Here is a 17,700-nt window from a genome sequence, read left to right as displayed (position 1 = left end):
AAGCTTGACCTCCTACATCGGCTACGAGTGGCAATTCTTCATCCAGACCCTCAATTGCTTTCCTTAGCAGCTTGGTTCCTGATGACTTGAGTCTATGGACACCTGGGCCTACTGGAAGGAAACATGGCAATCATCAGGACTGATAGGAAAGTCACTACTTGTTCGCAGTATGTTAGTAAGTGGACACACTATTGTCACTGGGATTCGGTCGACAGATGGAACCGCCATGAGTCAAAAATAAATGATCTTGTTTCATTCATTACACGTTCCACTTTCGGTGTACTCAAGGGGATTGTATTTTACTGCAGCAGAGGCCTAGCTAAACACAAAAGAAATCGACAACCCTTTCACTATTGAATCCTCTTGTTGTGAAAAGACATTTAAAAGGGCTGTTAAAGCTATACCCTCCTATAGAAGGAGCCCTCATGCCTCCTGGGACTAGAACTTGGTACCACCGGCTTTAATGCAAAAGCCTTTTGAGCCAATGGCCTCCACCAAGGTGCTCTGGATAAGCCTTAAAACTACATTTCTGTTAGCCATTACTTTGACTCATCGGATAGGTGAATTACAGGCATTAAATGTCAAGGGACCCTACCTCTTGTTCCATAGAGAGAAGGTGTTCTGGTCGTGAGAACTCTTCTTTCCATATCAATGAGGTGTTATAATTGCCTGTTTGTTTTACAGATCCAAATTAAGAAGCAGAAAGATCACTTCACACAATCGATGTGGCACAATAATTGAAGTTCTACTTGGAAAGGACTAAATGGACGTGGAAGGCTTCATAATTTTTCACCTTGGTGACAACTGTACTTTTTGTCCAGGTTCCCCTTTCCTCCATATACTTTCTCTGCTTCCCCAATAATAAGTTACTAAGTCTGACTTGAGAAAGGGGCTGCTGGTTGGGCAAGGCACAGGAGGGAGGGGGCGTGTCATGCATGCCCCTTCCAAGAAAGTTCTAGAAATGCTGCTATGGAACAGGCTCTGGTCTCATCCCCGTTCTCTGGGATGTCCCATCAGCATGGGGGAAAAAGGACTTTGGACTAATAATACAGCTGTCACTATAATGAGTAACTTTTTTTTATACTCCTTTTCCAGGAGGGGATTTTAGGTAGGGACTTTTTAATAGCCTGCCGTGCCAATCCAAGCCTCACTAAAATCTTTAAGGGGTTTGCGGACAAGTCAGCAAGACACCTAGTGGATTAGGGGAACATTTACCAAGAGACACATCCCTTATGTGTTTTAGATTTGTTTGTCACACTGACTGTAAAAGCGATTTCTTTTATTCCCTCACTAGTTACTGTGAATTATGTATGAAGACAGTCTCTTAAAATACATTATTGTGTCTGATGGTGTTTTAGACAGCTAGCAGTGCCCATTACAGCCCTACTAACAGATCAGGTGAAAGAAAGTAACCGAAACTGCCATTCCCACTAGAGAAAACAGTAGTAGAAATGACAATGTCTTTATTCCCAACAGCAAACATACCTGGCAGTGACTGTGAAAGATCTGCCATTAGAGAAAGGTATGCATGGGGCAGACAAGGGTGCATGCGTGGGGCAGACAAGGGTGCATGCGTGAGGCAGACAAGAGTGCATGCGTGGGGCATACAAGAGTGCGTGCGTGAAGCGGACAAGTGTGCATGCGTGGGGTGGACAAGAGTGCATCCGTGGGGCAGACTGGAATGCGCGGGGCAAACCATAACGCGCGGGGCGGGTCAGAATGCATGAGTGCGTGCAGCAGACCAGAGTGTATAGACCAGACGTGGGTGCATGGAGCAGATAGGAGCGCACGGAATGGACTGGGACGCATAGAATTGCATGACGTATATAGTATAGTCTGGAATGCAGAGAACGTTTGAAAGAGCATATAAACCATCATATCACACCACCACGCTAACTCTCTCCTTTACGTCACCAGTCAACTAGAACGCAGAGATACTATGACACCATTTGGTATAACTGTTCTCATACCAACATCCGCCGCTTACTCCACATCACTCTAAGTAAACACTGCTGGTTTCCCACCCCCTAGCCAAGCGTTCTCCTCAGGCCTAACGCAGCCACATCGGTTCTGGATAAATCCTGCCAGAACGAACACATTCTCCGGATCTCTTAACCACCACACCTATCGCTAAGAAGTAGCTATCACACGAAGACCGCACGAGCTGCACACATAACCGGGGCTCACACGCACCTTTTGACTCTCTCTACTGATCTGAACTTCGGTTCCCAAGGGCGTTCAACCTACCAGCGCCTTCAGACCATACCAATGGTATATAAGGCGCTATATAAGTGCAAAATAACATAACGTGCCCAGCAAGGTATGATAGCAGTGACATAGAACCAGTTAGAGGAATACTATTCACGCTTAGTCTCTCTCTCTCTCTCTCTCTCTCTCTCTCTCTCTCTCTCTCTCTCTCTCTCTCTCTCTCTCTCTCTCTCTCTCTCTCTCTCTCTCCCCCCCCCCCCCCCCCCCGGCCCGGCTCACTCTGCAAGGCACACCCTGGATATTCTGATCTCGTCAGAGCTCCTCCTCTCCAACCCTCTCACCACTCCACTCTCTTGGACTGACCACTTTTTTCTCTCCTCTCACCTGTCGCTCTCTGCCCCTCAGATTAAGCCGACTTCAGCACCGCCACCCACCTTCTTGGTCATCTGGACCATGAAGTGTGTGTCCGTGGAGGCTTTCAGTGCTACTTTCTCTCCTCCTACACTGTTGGCTGACTCACACTCTGACACAGCCCTTTCCAGCCTTCGTTACTCAATCTCTAACACTCTGGATGTCCTTGCCCCTGTCATGAGGATCCGTCTGAAGCCCACATCCAAGTGCAACTCTTGGTACGATTCCGACCACGCCAACCTTCTGTGTCAAGTGTAGGGTGGCTGAGAGGAAGTGGAAGACATCAAGCTCATCCTCTGACAAACTGGCCTGCCACCTGCTCCAAAGGCAATACAGTCTCTCTGTCCTTTCTAAGAAGAGAGCCTACATCCTAGTCCGCGTCTCGGCGGCATTCAACAACTCGGTCGAACCTTTCAAAATCTCCAAGGAGCTGGCAAATCCTGCTACGGTCTCCACCTCCCCTTTTCCCTCCCAGGCCCTTTGTAGGGTCTTTTGCATCTCATTTCACCACTAAAACTCAGGACCTACCGTCCACTCTCTCCTCTTACTCTACCTCCTCTCCTTCTCCATGCCCATCTCCGGCCGTATTGCCTCTTCCTTTCTCCTCCTCCTCCCTGTTCACTCCCGACAATGTTTCTAGACAAGTCTGATCTATGAAAGTCTCGTCAAAGCAGGTGCTCCCCTGCTCCTCCAGAACCATTAAGGACAACATTGACAACCTTGCTCCAGCCTTGGCCGATTTCTGCAATCACTGTTTTGCCACTGAAACCTTCCCCTCCCCCCTTAAGCATTCCCTTGTGCACCCCCATCTTAAAAGGCCTTCTGCCGATCCTTCCTCTCCAGCAAACTATCGCCTGATATCCATCACTCCTTTCCTTGGCAAACTCCTGGAAAAGCTGCCCATCTCCCAGATTAATCTACATACTGAATCTGTTGGTGGCTGTCTCCATGACCACGAGTCGTGCTTTAGAGCAGCCAGAAGCACAGAAACTGCTCTACTGTACACCCGTGAAGAGTTGCTCTCTAATCTAGATTCTAACCTTCCTTCTGTCCTCATTCTCCTTGATCTATCCTCTGCTTTCGACACAGTCAACCACGCCATCCTGCTCAATCGTCTCCGTGACAACCTGGGTATCTCTGGCCAGGCCCTAGCCTGGTTGACCGCCTTTCTCTCAGATCGACCCTCCCAGGTCCAACTTGGGTCTTTCCTCTCTTCTATCTCTGTCTATCTCTGTCTGTCTCTGTCTCTGTCTCTTTCTCTCTCTCTCTCTCTCACTCTCTCTCTCTCTCTCCCTCCCTCTCTCTCTCTCTCTCTCTCTCTACATGTGGTGTGCCCCAGGGGTCTTACCTCTCTCCCTGGCTTTTTAACCACTACCTGACACCTCTGGTCCAGCGCATCTCTACCATCTGTTCTAATTTTCAGTGTTATGCTGATGACACCCAACTCTCCTTCAGGCTCCCCTCAGCCTCTTCTGCTCCTTCTCTCATACCTGACTGTCTGTCCGCAATTCAGGAATGGTGTGCCTCCAACGATCTCTGCCTTAATGCCAGTAAAACTGAGATCCACCTTATTGGGGCACTTGCTCCTGCCTTCCCTCTCTCACTCTGGCTGCCCACCCTGGGCCCTCTACCTGCGCCTTCCTGTGAGGCTAAGAACTTTGGTGTCATCTTCGACTCCACCCTTTCCATCTCCCCTCACATCTCACAAGTCTCTAACAAGTCACACTATCAGCTGCACCTCCTCAGAGGTATTCATCCTTTTCTTCCTTTCCCCCAGAAGCTCACTGTCTCCATAGCCCCGGTCCTCTTTAGACGGGACTGCTGCAATAGCCTCTTCCACAATCTGCCTTCTCTTCGCCCACTACAACTTCTCCAGAACAGGACTGCGAGACTTGTCGTTTGCCTCAAGCCCAGGGATCGTATCGCTGCAGCCCTGAAATCTCTCCACTGGCTCCCAGTGGCTGCAAGGATCAAGTTCAAGACCCTTCACATCGTCCACAAGTCTTTCTCTGGCCAGGAACCACACCACATCAACTTTCTCTTCCTAAGCATCTTCCTTCTCGAGCCCTCCGCTCAGCCACCTCCAACTCTCTGAGGACAGACGCTTCTCCAGGCAAAGAGTGGGGGGTAGATCTCTTTCCTCGGCTGGGGGCCTCCTTCTGGAATAACCTCTCTGACTTGAGCAGGACTACCTAAGATTCGGGAAGCTACTCAAGACATTACGTTTTGCTTTCGCTCTCCCTCTCTCTTGCTGATGTCCCTGTCTGCTGCGCATACTGGTTACCTGACCACCCACTGAACTTATGGGACCAGGCTCCTGCACTGCATCTTGGCCTGCCAACCACTTAGGGACTGTATCTGCAACCCTACATTCCTCTGACTCTCTGCACTTATGAGCCACTTTTCTGGCAGCACTTAATAGTTCCTTGCACTCTCCCCTCCCACCTCCCCACCGGCACTTCTCCACCCCGCCCCCTGCACTTAGGCAATCTGAACGACACAAGACCTAGTAAGATGTTTTGTCCTCCTTCTGTATTCCCTTCCTTGTCTTGTCACGCCAAGAAACACTTAAAGGCACGTCATAAATGACTTATCATATCATAACTCAAGATGTTATAGAAGTGCTGAAAAGTGAAACTCCCCGAAGCAAGGAAAGGTACTACTCACCAAAAATGTCCTTAGAATAAAGTGATTGGTAGCTGCAAGCCCTTCCTCAACACCAGTGATTTCCTTCATGGTAACATCGCTGTGAACAACAAACCATTGGTAGCCATACCATCCCTACTTATGGTTAGTGTCGTGAAATTTGTTGGAGATTCCACCCATTTTGAGACATAAACCTTTTGCAATGTATTTTATCCTTATTTAAAGTATTTAAAAAGCCCACAAGAGGAGAGGCCTGCTTTCGTGTTGACCGAGCAGTCTCTTGGCCTATGCTGTCCCCTACTGAAGGAAAAGTGTAAGCTTTGGCTACATTTTTAAGTACTTTATTTAGGCAGTAGGCTTTTTTTCCACATATTCGTGTTCTCCTCAAGTCGAGGATGACGCCCAGAAGATCACTGAAAAGGACATGAAAACTGCCACTTTATACTGAGGAGTTCACTTGACTGCCCACAGTGGTGAGCTAAGTTTGAGGGTAATCAATGAAGAGGTAATCGTAGCTGGGGCTACCTGAGTTGTGCGCTGAATTCCAATTGTGGATATTATCCCTGCTCTTTAGTTTGCTTTGATAACAGATAGAGCTTGGGAAGAATGATGCCATGTACATATTAACCAAGCAGCCCTTTTGGAAGAATACATTGTAGAAATCTTTACCCAGGATTATTTCATGCACCTTCCTGAAAGCCTTACTTACTGCAGAGACTAGTAAACCAGGCTCTCACTGAGGAGCTGTTTAGGGTTTTCTGCATGTGCCCACCTTTGGTTCCAGCAAGTAATATACAGGTTCAGCTAGCACGCTATGGGTGGTGTGACGATCCTTCAGATGGCGTCACTTCTCCCCAGAGGGTAGCCTCTTTCCATGAGGCTACGGAGGTGCGGCTGTTAACTAATAGTCGCCCTAGGGGTGGTAACATGCGGGAGGACCTCATGGGGAGGAACTCCACTCATGAGGAAAAGGACGTGACCCCACACCCAAACCTTCTCTACCTTTGATGCAGTCTAAAAGTATGGTGGTAGGGGCTTAACAGGGCGGTAGAGCTGCCGGCCCCGTTAACCCCTACCGCCTCATTACGAGGTCTCGCGGGACATGCTAAGGACGCCTTGTTTTACCAGGCGTCCTTAGCGCGTCCCGCGAGCAGACCAGGATTCAAACAACGGGCCCGTCATTAACGGGCCCATTGTTTGCATCCTCCCCATTCCCATTGAGCCCAATGGGGGCTCGAATGGGGGTGTACCGGGTCCTGGTTCCTGGAATGGGGAAATACCGGGCCTTCCATGGTCGGAATGGCCCGGTATTTCCCCATTCCAGGAACCAGGACCCGGTACCCGGAATGGGGGTACCCATGACGCAAATAGCGGCATGGCTACCTCCAGGGTCGTAATGACCCCCTATGTGCTATAGTAAACTGTCAGACAATCTCACTGTGATGAGCACAGGGAGTAAGATTGCAAGCATGGTGCAATCAAGTAGAAAGATTGCTCGACTAGCTGATAATAAAACTAAAGTTATGCTGGGGCAGTGCCCGCTATTTCAATGAAACAGTAAAGAAGGACTTTTTGCTGTTCTGAATCCGGAAGGAGAACATGGCGAGCGAGGATGCCGTTGAGAAGCTTGTGAGGTTGAAACTGGTCTTTGGGAAACTGCAGTGAAGCAGCTCTCAAGAGTAGCAGAGACAAGCAGCAGGATGCCTGCGAAGCGTCTTGCGAGTCGGCTGGGAGTCACCACCCTTAAAGTGGAGAAACTGAGAGGTGATGCCGTGACCTCCCATGGGTGGACCGTGCGGTCTGAGAACTATGTCGAGACCACCTACTCTGGCCTAACGCAGAGCTGCGTTGGTGTATGTATGGGGAGCTTGAGAAACTGTGGTGGTGGCGTGACCTGTAATGGGTGGACCGTCTGGTCTGGAATGTGCGCCGAGACCACCAACAGTACATGGTCACGAAGACGAGCAGGCCTAAAAAGAAAAGTAGGCCGAAGAACAATCCGGTGGCCCCTGGTGAAACAGGTGAAGCATTCCCCCAAGAGAAGGTAATGAGAATAAGTCCGGGAGGGGGCAGGAAAGTTTGAGACTGTGACTCGTGAAGCAGAAGTAGTAGAAGAAGAAGAAGAGCAAGTAGTGGAACACGTGAGGCAATTCCCTGGCCAGTTTCACAAGAGTTTGGTACTGGAAATTCAAGGATTACTCAGGGATCCTCTTCATCGTTCCAGTGGTGGCCAAGTTAAAGAAAGTACAGAAAGCAGAGAGTGGAAGAAGCCCTTGGAGGGCACTACAAGAGCTGTTGAAGAAGTGAAAATTAAGATAGGCTGGAAGAGGCTTACAAAGAACAGTGAACAAGCTAGGAGAAGGGAGTCTTTCTCCTAGCCCCACTTGAATATTGAGAAACCTTGCCTCCTTTGGTTATGAACCCTGTAATTTTTCATTAATTGAACTTAGGAACATTTCTTGAAGTTGAGAACGCTGCATCTTGAGAGACTCATACCCAGGAGAAAAGAGTCATTCTCCTGGGCTGTAGAAAGACCTGTTATTAGATTAGGATTTATGTTTCAGTGGTAGGGGTAGAATAGGATTTTGGACTAGAAAGGTGAACTTTTGATTTGGACTACACAGACTTCCTGACTCCCAGAGTTTTAGCTTGTTTGAGGTAGGGAAACCACCTCTAGTTAGCGATCGAAAGGTTTGTTGTTATCAATAAAGGTTTATAGCAATCACTATGCCACCGTTTGGTCAGACCCTTCATTCCACGCCGCCACAGTGGTGATTCTTTAATGCTGTGGATCTTGAAGGAAGCCTGTGGTTCTTTCTACAACCTAGTGCTCCCAATCCATCCTTTACTTTATGTGGCGCTGTTTTGCTTTTCAAACGTGCACAGTAATCTTCTTTACAGCCCCAGTACACAATGCTAAGAAAATCTTGTACATGTTGAAAGGTAACTATTCACACAACACACTTTCAGCTAAAATATAAAATGTCTCGTATGGCTGATTATCATCAAATCAGCACACATAAAGGAATAAACTACATAAACAGATTAATGTAAAAAGGTCATTTCTATTTCACTGTTAAAGTGCCAGCCAGATAACTCCTCATCTTTACCAGAACTGCACTGGGCAACTCCAAACCAGGCAAACAGAGATTTGTGCTTAAAGCGCAATAGAAATCGGTGCGTCCACCCTTTCCCCCGAAGCTTCTTCCATCTGGTGCTCTTCAATTTAAACCTCCCACAAATACAGGATGGTATTTTTCCAGAAAGCTGTGACTTTCCAAGTCCACCTGTTGCTCGCCTCTATGGGCATTCACCGAAATGCCACATCGAAACTGCAAGAGGTAAACACTTCCCTTTCTGATGGGAGTGCGAAAGACAGCATCAGCACTACCACGTTATCAAAAAGCTGCTGGCATCTGTATTCAAAACAATCCTTGAAGCACTGCAAACTAACATAGACGAGAAAAAAAGGTAATCTAATGGAAGAATACAGACGGTGTTCAGACTTTGCATTAAAATGCAGCTCTTACTGAGGAAGAAAAATGTCAGTTGCTGCTCTGTGCTCACCCAGAATGCATTTCACACAGACCTCCATGTTTTAACAACAATGTTAGATTTCAAAAGCATTACATTCCACTCTTGAACATTTGATTTTCATAATTCAGTGGCACTAAAGCCTGCTTCTGTAACCGGCGAAACATTAGAACTAAACTATAAATACATTGACTACAGCAACAAGAAATCTCTTTTCTGTTCATAAACAATATGCATTTCTTCCGATTCATGCCAGTTCTTAGCTGCAGCATGTACTGCATCCTCTTCAGTGTAAACTACCGTAGCTCTGCCAATGCCCCATAGTCCTGAGAAAAACCACCTGCTATTCTTTTCGCATCCTAACCATGCTTCACTACACACATTTAAATGCCCTTACGGTCCTAGCAGCACCTTTCACTTTTTCAGTGCTAATACCAACACATTGAATTTCTGGTACCTCTATTAATGCAATACAGGGACACCACAGTCTGGCTGCGCCCATTCCTGCTAGAGTTTAAGTAAATGTTCTGCTGTTTTTTTTTATTGGAAACTTAGCTGAGACCTGCAAATGCCTTCTGAGCACCAAGTAGGTTATAGGGGTCCTGTAACTTTCTTTGACTGCTGCAGCAAATACTTTTCGGGGGGATTGGGTCTTCGACGTATTCCATATCTATGACAGGTAATTCCCACAGCTGTGCTGCTTCGGAAAATTTTCTGTGTCGATGACGATGATATGCTGTCCTCGAGGGCCTCCGTCGAGCCGACGTCACCGGATGTTATAAGTATGATGCACGACGCCCGTAGCCGTGTTCGCTTCGGAGATCTCGTCACGCCTCGGTTCTTCTGAGTTCTATTCTTTCGGTTCTTCGAACCTGTTAGTTTGTGAAGATTTCCATGATGTCTTCGTCTTCTTCTACCCTGCGACCGGGTTTCAAGAAGTGTCGGGACTGCGGTTCCAAGATGTCGCTGACAGACCCGCACGACGCCTGCCTCTGGTGCCTCAGTGAGGACCACGCCACGGTCGATTGTGACTAGTGCCAGTCGTTAACATCGAAGGCCTTGCGGGAGCGTAAGAAGAAGCTTTCTGTCATAAGGTGGCCAAGCCCCCTGAAGTCGAAATCCACTGGGCTTACGACTGATGATTTGAGAGGTGACTCTCCGCATTGTCGGCGTAAGTCCAGGGGGTCTCGGTCCCGGAGTGGGTCTTGCCATTTCTCTGCCTCTTCGAGGCACACCCGGAAGGACCGTCACTGTTCGCCTTCCTCGTCCGAGGACTCCGCCCGTCGGCGGGTTGTTTGTCCCAACAAGTATTCCACTGCTGCGGAATGGGATTCATTTCGTAAGGAGATGATGGCGACAGGGAACGTGCTAGAGACATTGTTCGCACGCCTTTGGGCTCGAGCGGTCGTCGCGATCACCGGAAACCTTCGAGGTCCCAGTCGGACAAGGTGGATCGCTCTAGCCATGCGCGCTCTAGGTCCCAGTCCTCGACACCCTCGAGACAGTCAGAGCCTGTGAGGTCTTCAAAGAAGACGTCGACGCCTTTGGCACCGAGACCATCAAAGGACTCTCTCGAGCTCTGCCTCCGCGGAAGCCATTGGCGCAGAGGTTGTCGAAAGACGCGCTCGGGACTCCGCCCTCGAGGCCTGTGTCGAAGCCATCGGCGCCACGCTCAATGTCGACGCCGATTCCGTCGACGCCCTCAATGCCTTTCGAGGAGGCTTTATCGGAGGTGCCCCAGAGACCGGTGGAAACTCCGAGAAAGGCAGAAGTCATTAAGGCCTGTATTCGAGCCTTTTTCTGTGCCCTCATCCAGGGATTTATTCCAGCCTCTGGATTACACCTCTGAGGTGGATGAAGGGTCTGATGAAGGTATGGTTCCTGAAGAGGTTCCTGACAAACTCATGTCTGGTCATAGCCAGCTAGAAGACCTGCGTCAGTCCTTGCACAATGCCAGTGGTCTGGACACCTCTCCCGATGTTGAGTTCGGTAGGCCTGAGCCTGGCACGCATGCCGAGTCCTCGTACCGGTGCCTTATGTCGAGGGTGACGGAATACTTGGGGTGGTCTGTGCCACCAGTGGATTTTCTGCAGGGTGACCTGACGGATATCGTTGACCAAGGTCCTCCAACTGACCCGGTACTGCCATTCCATATGGCCTTGCAAAGAAGGGTGGCAGCGGCTTAGACTACTCCGGAGAGTCTCCCGGCAGTGAGCAAGTCTTTGCCGAAAAAATACCGTCCAGCCAGTAACCACCCCAGCTACTTGACTACGCACCCCACTCCGGAGAGTTTGGTGGTGCAGGCGGCTACGGCCTCGACAAAACAGGCCTCATACCCTACCATCCCTCCTGATAGGGACGACAAACGTTTTGATGGCTGGGGTGAAGAAAGTGTTTTCTTCAGGGGGTATGGCTTCTGTGGAATTGTCTCTTTGGCGGCTGAGCACTTTCCCGAAGGGGAGGAACGGGATGGTTTTCTTGCTCTTGTTCAGGATGGCAAGGATGTGTTAATCTGTTCAGTCAGGTCTGGACATGGCAGATTGTGTCAGCCGGTCCATGGTGGCAAGCACCGTAATGCGCGGATTTGCGTGGTTGCGGAAGTCGGGGTTTGCTCCTGATGTACAAGCCTGGCTTCTCAACATGCCCTTTGATGGTGAACATCTTTTTGGCAGCAAGGCTGACGAGAGCCTTCAGAGGTTGCAGACCTCCAAAGCTGCAGCGAAGTCGTTGAGCGCTGCAGTTCGCCAACCTCCATCTTTTCGTCCTAGGGGACAGCAATGGAGGGGAGGTTCCTTTCGATATTACTCATCCATTGGTAGATCAAGAGGAGCTGCAAGTCAAAGGGGCCACCGTAGGAGTACCAGAGGTGGAAAACAAGGTACTCGAGGTGCCAAGGCCTCTTTACCCTCAGGCTATGCCGCAGCCACTTCAGCTCAGTCATGAGGCCATTGACCGGTTGGGGGAAGGCTGGTGCAGCATCTTATAGAATAGCGTGCCATTACTTCAGATGTGTGGGTTCTGGAGATCATAGCCCACGGCTACTGTCTTCCTTTCCGGCAGAGGCCTCCTGACAATCCACCAGGGAATCTCTCTTTGAGGAGTCCGGATCCGCTCCTTGCGCAGGAAATAAAATCCCGGCTGGAGAAAGGTGCCGTAGAACTGGTGCCTGTAGCGGAGAGGAACAAGGGATGGTATTCCCCTTATTTTTTTTTTGAAGAAAGATGGAGGATTGAGACCCATCATGGACTTGCATGGTTTGAACAAGCTCCTCAGGAACGACAAGTTCAAGATGGCTACTCTCTCTCAAGTCCTCCAGGCCCTTCAACTTCAGGACTGGTTGGTGTCTCTCGACCTCAAGGACGCTTACTTTCATGTGCCGATCCAAACCAAGCTCAAGAAGTACCTGAGATTCGCGGTTGGCGACTCGCACTTTCAGTTTCGGGTCCTGCCGTTCGGATTCACCTCCGTCCGAGGGCTTTCACTAAGCTCATGGTGGTGGTGGCAGCGTATCTCAGGAAAGGGGGTATTCACATCTACCCCTACCTGGACGATTGGTTGATCAGGGCGCACTCTCCCGAGCAAGTCCTGGATCATCTGTCAGTCACCTGCCACTCCCTTCACAAGCTGGGCTTCTCCCTCAACTTAAAGAAGTCCCACTTGACTCCAACTCAGCGGCTCCATTACATCGGAGCAGTGCTCGACACGTCCCTGGGGCGGTGTTTCCCTCACCAGGTGAGGGCTCTTCACATTCAGCAGATGGTGCACAAGTTTCAACATGCCCAGAGACTCCCAGCGTTCGAGTTCTTGAGGTTGCTCGGCCTCATGGCACCCTGCATTCTTCTGGTGCCAGAGACCAGGTTGCGGATGAGATCTCTACAATGGGCTCTCAAGATGCAGTGGTCACAGTCCTCCGGCAGGATATCGGACCCTGTTCAGGTGCTGCCCTCGGTCGCCCAGGATCTTCTGTGGTGGGCTGTCGAAGCCAATCTGATGAGGGGGGGGCTCCATTTTGGCTACCCTGGCTGGAGGTGACGATCGTGACAGACGCATCCCTCACGGGATGGGAAGCTCGTGCCAACGAGTTGACAGTCAGCGGTCGTTAGTCTCCGTCGGAATCCAGACTCCATATCAATCTGTTGGAGCTGAGGGCCGTCAGGCTTGCCCTGAAGGCTTTTCTGCTGACTGTGCGAGGAAAGAATGTCCTGATTCTGAAGGACAACACAGTGGCCATGCACTACCTCAACAAAAAGGGGGGGCAGGGTCACTTCCTCTGCGCAGGGAGGCGATGCAGCTCTGGTTCTGGGCCATCCAGCAGGAAATTTCGATCTCGGCAGTTCATCTGGCCGGAGACGAAAATGAGACAGCAGACGCTCTGAGCAGTGCGCGATCTCTCACGAGTGGGAGCTGGCTCAGGAGATTCTCCTGGAGATCTTTGCCCTTTGGGGGACCCCACAAGTGGATCTCTTCGCCTCCAGTGTCAACCGGAAATGCAGAAGCTTCTGCTCGCGGGAATTTCCTCCAACAGGAGCCTTAGGGGACGCGTTCGTGGTGGAGTGATCCTTCCCACTGCTGTACGCGTTTCCTCCAGTCCCCGTCATCCCGCAAGTGCTGTGGAGTTTACAGAGGTTCAGTTCCCGGATGATCCTCATTGCTCTGGCATGCGCCCGGAGAGCGTGGTACCCAGACCTCCTCGACTTGTCCATCTGCCCTCCACGCCGTCTTACCTACCAAGACGATCTGCTCTCACAGGAGGGGGTGGGGGGGGCCAGGTTCTCCATCCAGAGGTCAGACCCCTCAACCTTCACACTTGGCTTCTGAAAGGTTGAGGTATGAGGATTGGGACCTCCCTGAAGGCGTGATGGAGGTGTTGCTTTCGGCCAGAAGGCCTGCAACAAAGTCCCTGTACCATTGCCGTTGGAGAAAGTTCTGCGACTTGTGCAGGGTTAAGAATGTGGATCCTTTTTCATGTGACATTCCTGTGGTTCTGTCTTTTTTGCTTTCGTTAGCCCACAAGAGCCTGCAAGTGGGTACCATTAAAGGTTACCTGGCGGCGCTGTCCATATTTAAGCGCTCGTCTGAGGAGTGTTCTTATTTCAAAATTCCTTTAATTTCTCAGTTTCTGAAAGGGCTCACTAATGTGTTTCCACTGTCACCTTTCCAGGTGCTCGGTTGGGATTTGAACCTTGTTCTAAAATTCCTAATGGGTGCTCCATTTGAGCCTTTACATTCTTGTCCTTTGAGACTGTTAACCCTTAAAACCGTATGTTTAGTTGCGGTTAATTACGCTCGCAGAGTGAGTGAGTTGCAGGCACTTTGTTAAGCCACCCTTCACAGTGTTTCATAAGGACAGGGTTGTCCTCGGGGTTCGTCCTTCCGTTCTTCCCGAAAGTGGTGTCGGAATTTCATTTAAGCCAGAAGGTCATTCTTCCAGCATTTTATCCTCCTCCACATCCTGGTAAGGAAGAGGAGAGGCTCCATAGGTTGGATCCTAGGAGAGCTTTAAGTTTCTACATTTCATGCATGTCCCGGGTCAGAGTGGACGATCAGCTCTTTATAGGTTACGCTGGAAGGCGGTTGGGACAAGCTGTTACTAAGCAGACTTTGTCTAGATGGATTATCTTGGCAATTTCTGAATGTTACCGCTTGGCGGGTAAGGACCCTCCGGTAGGCTTACGGGCCCATTCTACTAGGGGTATGGCTGCCTCTACTGCCCTCCAGAGGGGTGTTCCTATTCGTAACATCTGTGAAGCAGCCACATGGACCACATGGGCTTCGGTCCATACTTTTGTAAGACACTACTCCCTAGATTCTATCCATGGGCAGGATCTGGCCTTTACTCTGCAATTTAATTGGGCAGCCATAATTTCTATATTCTAAATTATTTTACCTCCTCCATATGTTGGTACTGCTTTGGGAGGCATAGATATGGAATACGTCGGAGGACCCAATCCCCTCGAAGAACAAGTTACTCTCTTACCTGGTAACGTTCTTTCGATGGGATGGTCCGACGACGTATTCCATATCCCTCCCTCCCTACCTGCCCCGCTACAGAATTTCTTATGCGATTGCAGCTTACGTTTCCGCAAGGCTTTCTGTGGTGATACTGGCAGACGATTGGTGCCACACGTTCTGGGAAAAAACTACAACTGAGGCTACGGGCGTCGTGCTTCCTACTTATAACATCGGGAGACATCGGCTCGACGGAGGCCCTCGAGGACAGCGCATCAACGTCACTGACGCAGGACGCAGATGCCGAAAATGTTCCGAGGCAGCACAGCTGTGGTGATTACCTGTCATAGATATGGAATATGTCGTCGGACCATCCCATCGAAAGAACATTACCAGGTAAGAGAGTAACTTGTTCTTTGTCTTTGATTAGGTCAATTGTTGTATATCTGTTGTGCAGTATCGCTGCTCCTTGGTGGCTTCCGGAATGGTGTTCCTCAGAGTTGGGCTTCTCTCAGAGAATGCTATGTTTCCGTGTTGTTCTCCTGCATGGCTTCTACTCAGAGTGTGTAGCTGGACAAAGCGGATGAGTTTGAATTTGGAAGCATTATCTTAAAAATGCATGTTTTGCTTCACTTTTTCAGGGGATGAGCTTCCAGAACTGGATAACATGGCAGATTACTGGCTGGGGTCTATTGCGCGAGCCACCATGCAGACATATTGTGAAGTCATCCTGCACATTCCTGAGCTCACTTCACACTCCACCAAACAGCTGGCCACGGATATAGGTGATTGCGACAGATTTTGTGTCTGAAAATGTATGGTTGTTTCTGCTTTGTCGGGGAAACAAAGCCTAATGGTCGTATTCCTGTACTGTCATCTGTGTCCTCGTTCGCTTTCTCGCTACTTTTCTAGATTTTGTTTCCTCTATCAAGCGCTACACTCTTCAGTCCAGTATTAATGCGGAAGCTCTGCTGTTTTGAGTACAGACATCCCTGCAAACACACCGAAATCTTGACCTTCAGCACCCCTGTTATTTCAGTGGCGACAGCTCTGTGACTGCACCTCGAGCATGATCTGCAAATTCCTATTTTCTTATAACTCCAACGCTAGAACTAGGAGCTGTACACTGCTCAATCAATAGTCATATCCATTCCCATTCCAATGTTGTACCACCCAACCACTGCCATTTCAGCATTGAGATTGACATACATATCTGCCAAGTGGGTAACCCGTTTCTGATCAGTATGCCATCCGCCCCTCTTTCCTACTGAAATAGTCTTACGGCTGCCATGCATCTCTGCAAATTGACATACATTTGAAACTTCAACACACTGTGCTTATCCATTGTTTCCACAAACACACCCACAGCTATTGTAATTGACCACCCCCATAGATCTAGCAGCTGGGCCTACACAAATACCACTCAGTCCTTAATAGCATTCGCCCATTTTTCCTGCACTAGAACACACAGATATAATGTATCACAATTTTGAGCTTCAGGACCCTTGCCATTTATTTATTTATTTGTATTTATTTTATTGTTCCTTTATAACACGCTTAATACCAGCGAGTGGTTTCTAAGCACGGGATCGGGTTTTGAACCTGTGTTGCGCCGCGTTGCCTTGCTTCCAAGACAAACACGTTGCCCTTGAGCTATCCTTCCTCCTCATTCCCTCATTAGTACCCATACGCCGGTATAGGGTTTCCAGATCCAACGTATTTTAATAACTAAGCAGTGAGAACTACGAAATAGGAAATTAACTATTGAAAAATGTGTAAAACTACTGTTTTCTCTTCCCTTTTAGATTATTTGATGAATGTGATGGATGCTTTGGGTCTTCAGGCGTCTCGAATGCTACAACAGATTGTATCACTTCTGAAAACAAAGCCAGAGGACTTCAGACAGGCTTCCAAGGGGCTGCCCAGGAGGTTAGCGAGCACTATCGCAGCTATGAGGAACCTTGACTATTAGGGCCTGGCAGGAATTTCCCCATTGATCTGCATAAGAGCTAACATGTCCGTCAGAAGGACCATTTATTGACCAATGTAATAGCTGTGAAGCAGACATGCATGCCATGCCAAAGGCTGGTGTTTCCTGGTGTCATTCATTAACAACTCCACCACTGACGAAGGATGTTCCTCTGAAAAGCTCAGCCTATCCTTCAAGAAGTCATGATGGTCGCAGGTGCAACCGCCGAGCAGTCAAAATGGCAGATTCAACTTGATTTCAAACTGTGTTGAGTAAATTCTGCCTAATGTACTTCTCAATTTCTTATTCTCTGCACTTCAGCTTCAATTAATCTATAAAAAGGAGGGCAATCTGTTTTGCCTTGGGTTACAGGTGCAGTGAGTGAACCAAATGCAGGAAAGGTGAAGGGCTAATAAATCTTTTTTCTAACACAAGTGGGGTGAATCATTTCTGCTGCTTATTTGAGGGCAAATGATCCTTATATCCTCAGCCTTGAGCTCTGTGCATAGCATACTGATCGCGAAAAGCTGTTCACTGGTAAAGAGTGTAAATGTATTGCACAATCCCTCTTTCCTTATCTCATAGGTTAGGATCATCACATTGGCGTCAGGTGGTTGTTATATTTGAAGTTTGTCTGGGCCAGTAACATAAAGCTACCAGCTGCATGGTTGCTTTACAGACCTTGTGGCCTAATGATACAGTAATAAGTCAGCTTTCAAATGCATGTGCCACTCCTCTGACATCTGTCACCTCCTCAAAGACCTTGACGTCCTCCCTCTCACTGAGATGTGGTTCAAGGCCAGCTCTGTCACTGCTTTTGACACTATTCTCCCTGATGGCTACAAGATCCTCTCCAATCCCAGGCCAAACCGGTCTTGCGGCGGAGTGGCTCTTTATCTTCCCAGAATGGATCCAAGCTACTATCATTCCCACTCTTCCTTTGAATGTCTCGTCTGTAGGCCTGGGGTCTCCCCTACCCTCTT

General features: G+C 49.0%; 1 protein-coding gene across 2 annotated transcripts in view; it reads left to right on the top strand.

Moving 5' to 3' along the window:
- COG7 (component of oligomeric golgi complex 7) overlaps positions 1-17,151 on the top strand; it is a 1,349,184-nt gene extending 1,332,033 nt beyond the window's left edge. For both annotated transcript variants that reach the window (XM_069647398.1, XM_069647397.1), the window contains exons 17-18: positions 15,390-15,533; positions 16,554-17,151. In XM_069647398.1, the coding sequence (XP_069503499.1) occupies positions 15,390-15,533; positions 16,554-16,720 (311 nt within the window). In that variant the 3' untranslated portion in view covers positions 16,721-17,151. The remainder of the gene's footprint in view (positions 1-15,389; positions 15,534-16,553) is intronic.
- The last annotated feature ends 549 nt before the right edge of the window (positions 17,152-17,700 follow it).

The sequence above is a fragment of the Ambystoma mexicanum genome, chromosome 2q (assembly GCF_040938575.1).
Source record: "Ambystoma mexicanum isolate Mex_15411 chromosome 2q, UKY_AmexF1_1, whole genome shotgun sequence".
Taxonomy (NCBI): Eukaryota; Metazoa; Chordata; class Amphibia; order Caudata; family Ambystomatidae; genus Ambystoma; species Ambystoma mexicanum.
Note: the sequence above shows the minus strand (reverse complement) of the source record. Positions and strands in the feature narration are given on the sequence as shown.